Here is a 5,749-nt window from a genome sequence, read left to right as displayed (position 1 = left end):
TATAAAAATAAAAATAATTATTGTTATAGTTTTAAAATTTAACTTAATGATCAATCTAGATCAAAATAAAAATAAAAATAATTATTATTATAGTTTTAAAATATAACTCAAGGTCGAATCACGACTAAACTCAGGTCACGAGTGAGGATAGTAAACCCAAATTGATTTGAATCTATATAAAAATAAAGAGTGATTATTATTATGGTTTTAAAATTTAATTTGTAGGTCAATTCAAGTTAATATAATAATAAAAATAGTTATTGTTATATTTTAAATTTTTACTCTGATTTTGATTTGGGATAAGATTGAGGTCACAAGTTGAAATAATTAATCTAAGTTAATCCGAGTTGATATACAAATAAAAATTATTGTTATAATAATTTTAAAACTTGATTCAATAATCAATAAAAAAAAAGATTGTTTTGTAGGCTAATAGGATCAATCTAAGTTAACATAATTTTCTTTAAAGGACAAAACCCCAACCTTGTTGTAACTATTTGATATATATAAAAAAAATACAAGTAATGAGTTTTAACTGGTATTTTATTTCAGGTCGATTGAATAATGAGTTGATCCAGTTATTTTTATTAATTTAGATTGGGTTAATTTTTATTTTAATTTTTTCTAAATTTAAATTTATTTAAGTTCTAAATTAACCAGATTTCAGATCAATCAGTCACATTTATTTTGATTTTATAACTAAATTTATTATAATATTATTATTTTCAACATCCAATATAAATTAATGTAATATATATAAATATATATTTTTTATTGTCATGTTTACAGCAATCAAATATGATACAAATACAATTATATATCATAAACATTATTATTAAACATAATTAGGATAATAATAAAAATCTCACGATGTAATATGCAAGGAATATAAGAAAAATTTCAGTATCACATGTTACACAAAGATAGACTGAAAAGGTACATAAAAATCAGTATTAAAAATGTAAAAATATATAGAAGTATAAATAAAATTCATGTTTTTATTTTTTTTATTACTAGACACAAATTTTGAATAACCAAGAATTAATCAACATATCTTGAAAAAAATACTATAATAATTATAAAAAGATCGATCATATTTTATTTTTTATTTTCAAATTTAATCATTTCTACAAGCCTTTCTCTATCTAGTAATTTAAGAGAAAAACCAATTTTTTTTAATCTAAAAATAATGCTGTCATCTCTTGTTATAATATTTACATAAAATAATTAACCCCCTCATGAAAACATGATCACATCATCAATCACAATACTATACTAGTTTCTACTGTTTTAAAAATTTATAAATTTAAAAATAACTAATTAAAAATTTGAAGTAAGGTTATGGATAGCTAAATATTTATTTTTGTTTAACTCTTACTTCTTTAAATTATATTCGAATCTTTTTTTCTAAAAAAAATACAAATTTAATTTTTTTAAGTTATATCCCGCGCATCGTTGATTAGCGACAAATAAAATAGCAAGAAATTCATGGCCATATTCCATAATATACAATTATACTTGACCAATTAAAGTAAAAAATAAAATAACAAACGAGGATAAATCTAGCTCTGAAATATTTTAAAAACCTTTTTTTACAAGGCAAGGCGACCGATAGCTATAGCCCCCCACTCACCGTTTCTTAAACAGATTTTTATCATCGAGGTATAATCATATAGACATAGAGGTGCTTCCATTCTTATCCCCGATGAAGAGTGTCAAGAATATGGTCAACCTTCTACTTCTTCTTCTCTGCAATTCTTTATAGTCTCCTAATCTTACATGCTAGACTTCCCTCAATTGCCTAATCTGTAGGTGCTCCTTTTCCCTTAATTTTCTAGATTTCCCTTGATTAGCTGATCTGTAACCGTGGTTCATGGATTGCTTTATTTCGTCAATCATCAAAAGCCCATGTTGGCACTTCATTGGTTTTGCATCTGGATTATGTTTTTCATGATTTCTGCTATCAATTATCGCTCGTAATCTGTTAGACAAATGCGCTGCATTTCCTTGAAATCTGCTGAGGGAATTGTTTTTGTTGTTAATTAGATTGTAATTATTGTATGAAATCCATGTTGTAATCTCCGCGATTCTGTTATATTTCCTGGTGATTGATTCAACTCATGTTGTAGAATTTCAAATTTCTCAAATATGTTCTCAAGGTTAATTATGTTTCGTTTGGAATGAATGTTTTGTAACTATTGTTTCGCTACTTATTGCAGGAAGGAAGTGTTTTGAGGAAAGATGTCTGGTTATATGGCTACGGTATATGAAAACAAGATGTTGTCAAGCGGCGAAAATCTGCTGACTGCCATAGTGCCTTTGATGAAACTTCTCTCCCTTATTGTGATAGGATTGGTTCTTGCACACCGAAAAACCCAAATGATCCCGAGAGAAACATTTAGGCTCCTAAGCAAACTAGTTTTTGCTCTGTTCTTGCCCTGCCTGATTTTCACCGAGCTGGGTGAAAGCATAACGCTTCAGAACATTGCCCTTTGGTGGTTTATCCCTGTCAATGTGTTGGTTAGCACAGTCATTGGTTGCTTTCTCGGGGTGGCAGTGGTGCTTATATGTCGTCCGCCTCCACAGTTTAACAGATTCACCATTATCATGACTGCCTTTGGTAATACTGGAAATCTCCCTCTCGCTATTGTTGGATCTGTCTGTCACACTAAAGATAGCCCATTTGGACCCCATTGCCACTCGAGGGGAGTGGCATATGTCTCTTTTGCGCAATGGGTTGCAGTGATTCTTGTTTACACCCTAGTTTATCACATGATGGAGCCTCCAATGCAGTACTATGAGATTGTCGAGGAAGGAACCGAGATTGAGGAACAACCAGTTAGTAATGTCAGTAGACCTCTCCTGGTAGAAGCTGAATGGCCAGGCATTGAGGAAAAAGAAACTGAACATTCAAAGACGCCTTTTATTGCTAGGATCTTTAATAGCATCTCAAGTCTTTCACAAACTACTTTTCCGGACATTGACCTGGGTGAACACAGTTTGAGCAGTCCCAGGTCCATTCAGTGTCTGGCTGAGCCGAGAGTTGTGAGAAGGATCAGAATTGTAGTTGAACAAACTCCCGTCCAGCACATACTTCAACCTCCAACAATTGCTTCTCTATTTGCTATCATCATTGGAACGGTGCCTCAACTAAAAGCTTTTTTCTTTGGATATGATGCTCCTCTATCTTTTGTTACAGACAGTTTAGAAATTTTAGCTGGAGCTATGGTTCCTTCTGTGATGCTAATTCTTGGGGGTATGCTTGCGGAGGGTCCAAAAGACTCTACCCTTGGGCTTCGAACTACAATTGGCATAACAGTTGCAAGGCTTTTGGTGCTTCCTCTGTTGGGAATTGGTGTGGTAGCAGTGGCTGATAAACTGCATCTTCTTGTCCAGGGTGATGCAATGTACAGATTTGTGCTCTTATTACAGTACACAACACCAAGTGCCATTCTACTGGGAGCAATTGCCAGCCTGAGGGGTTATGCAGTCAAGGAGGCCTCTGCTCTTCTCTTCTGGCAGCATGTCTTCGCCCTGTTCTCCCTTTCATTGTACATCATTGTCTACTTCAAATTACTCACTTATATATGAGTTTGTGGTATCTTACAGCCTCGGAGTATTGTATTGTTTTCATCCAAGTTCTGTCAGATTGCTGTTGTCCATTTCATTGGAGTAGTTTGCTTTTAATAAGATGGAATTCTGTTCATTTGCTTTCTTTATTTTGCTGGTTACTGGTGGTGGTAATGAAAGGTGCGTGCTTCCTCAAATTTGGTTTTGTTGAAAGATTAAATAAGGTCCTTATTCTGTAAAATATTTCTGAGAGCATATTTAGCAGTCAGGGATGGTGTAGACAGATACAGACAGCCATGTGTAATGACAAAATGATGGATTGTATTCAGAAGTTTTTTTTTTTTCATTAGATACTAGAAAATTTCAGTCCCAATTTCCAGCTAATACAAGTCAGAACTAGCGGTTTCACCTAGACGGCCAGCATTCCGCATCAAGTTGCACGGGAATGGACACTGAAATTGAATTGGAGCACTGGATAAATGCTACGCTTTTTCATAGGATACATGGCTGGTGATTCCTTTATAATTTTTTATCCCATACACGATGAGCTTTTCACTTCTGTGATGATGTTTTGAGAAAAGAGAAGGGCTAACTGTTCCGTTTCTCCTTTTGCACTGGATAGTTTTCAGGTTATATTGACATTACCGTTTGCATCATTCATCTGTCTTGCTATTCTAAAAGTTCCAAAGGGAATGGGATGCCACTGTACAGTGATAGAGGATTGCCCCCATGATGGGTTTAGGTGGTAACTCAATCAACTTGAGATCCCAGGTTCAACTTCCATCATTAGTTTTTAAAAAGGTGGTCTGTGTACGTTCCTTAAGCTTTGGAGTGGGAGTTTCTCCACACGTGTAAGAGCTGCGCCGGATTTTCAATGAATTCCTTGTCGGGCAGCATTCTACATTTGTTATGAGTTGTGACTTTCTCTTGAACTGAAAATATGATGCATTACTTCACCGCTATCGATTTTTTCTTCTCTTCATGTAGTGTGGCGTTTTCTAGATATCAAAGATATATGGGAAAACAAGGGCCTAAAGACCCATGATGACATGCAAATATGGGTCTAGACCTTTTCTAGAAAGTGGGCTGTTATCTGTAGATAGGATTGAAGTATTGCCCCATAGCCCAAATGATTTCAAAAATCAACTCACCCTCTACTGCGCAGCATGTCAGGTCAAACTAAGTACTTGAATCTGGTGTGAAGAACATTTCAAATTTGGACAATTCATAGTTGTTAAAAAGAAGGATTGAGAACTGACACAGGTGAGAAGGAGACAGTGTCGGGTGAGTCACAGGCAAGAGATGATTGTGGTAAAGAAGATTCAGAGGGAGGAGAAAAATCAGATGATGAGCAGGAAATATGAGAGGGAAGAGTGAAGGACAAACATGTAGTCTTACCTGAAGAGAGGACGCAGCTAATAGTATCCATGAGAATGGATTGTGTTGGAAATTTTTCTGCGTAAAAATTCATATTTCGAGATATGTAAACATGTCTAGAGAAAAGGTTTAGATAACGAAATCCTTTATGATTAGAACTATAACTAATAAAAATATAAGGTATGCAATGATATGATGATTTATTATACGTGTAAGGATGAAGACATGAAAAATATTAACTCGTAAAAGCTTGAAAATAGATGAAGTCAGGTGGACGGTGAAAATGGTGTTCATAATATGATAAATAATAAAGAACTTTGATAAATAATCAATTAATTATGATGATAGCAAATTAGAGACGCATCAACCCAAGATAGGGACGATGAAGATAGCAATTGGGAAACCATTGTTTTTGTTGTTGCAAATCTCAGGCATGATTGGCCTTCGAATATGACCAGATCTGTGGACCCAGGCAATATCCTTTCCGAATGAGATCAATAACAGAAACAAAAACGTCTTTTCCTTTTAATTTTCTGAAGCAATGACACGCCATTATCAAAAATAGACTAGCTCCACCTATCTTTTTCTCCTTTGAGCCAAGAGAGAATGACATAAGCAGCAGCTTTGTAATAATATAAACGATGGCGGTCTTGACATAACCCATGAGATTATTATAAACTGAGAAGAGGTAATATTCTATGCTCTAAAAGGAAGGAAATCGTGGCTGGCATACAAATTGTATCCGGTGGTTGCGAATATGCGGAGAATCGTAATAAGAACAAGGCCCATGCCTTGTTTGCCA

At 34.3% G+C, this 5,749-nt stretch overlaps 1 protein-coding gene and 1 long non-coding RNA gene across 3 annotated transcripts; both read left to right on the top strand.

Annotated features, from left to right (window-relative positions):
- The first annotated feature begins 1,587 nt into the window (after nt 1-1,587).
- LOC105118919 (uncharacterized transporter YBR287W-like) lies at nt 1,588-3,767 on the top strand. Of its 2 annotated transcripts, none has more exons than XM_011016977.1 (2): nt 1,588-1,726; nt 2,220-3,767. In XM_011016977.1, the coding sequence occupies exon 2, from the start codon at nt 2,242-2,244 to the stop codon at nt 3,589-3,591; it is 1,350 nt and encodes a 449-aa protein (XP_011015279.1). In that variant the 5' UTR covers nt 1,588-1,726; nt 2,220-2,241; the 3' UTR covers nt 3,592-3,767. The 2 variants fall into 2 exon arrangements, with proteins under 2 accessions (XP_011015279.1, XP_011015278.1); XM_011016976.1 differs by having other exon boundaries at nt 1,590-1,808.
- Nucleotides 3,768-4,047: 280 nt separating this feature from the next.
- On the top strand, nt 4,048-4,528 carry LOC105118918 (uncharacterized). Its single transcript, XR_841045.1, has 2 exons — nt 4,048-4,080; nt 4,200-4,528. It is a non-coding gene; the product is annotated as an uncharacterized LOC105118918 (long non-coding RNA).
- The last annotated feature ends 1,221 nt before the right edge of the window (nt 4,529-5,749 follow it).

This window comes from Populus euphratica, unplaced genomic scaffold, assembly GCF_000495115.2.
Source record: "Populus euphratica unplaced genomic scaffold, PopEup_1.0 scaffold2341.1, whole genome shotgun sequence".
In the NCBI taxonomy this organism is placed as follows: Eukaryota; Viridiplantae; Streptophyta; class Magnoliopsida; order Malpighiales; family Salicaceae; genus Populus; species Populus euphratica.
Note: the sequence above shows the minus strand (reverse complement) of the source record. Positions and strands in the feature narration are given on the sequence as shown.

What these genes read in the sequence shown, in the direction of transcription:
- LOC105118919 (XM_011016977.1), top strand. Translation starts at nt 2,242, where the DNA reads ATGTCTGGTTATATGGCTACGGTATATGAAAACAAGATGTTGTCAAGC.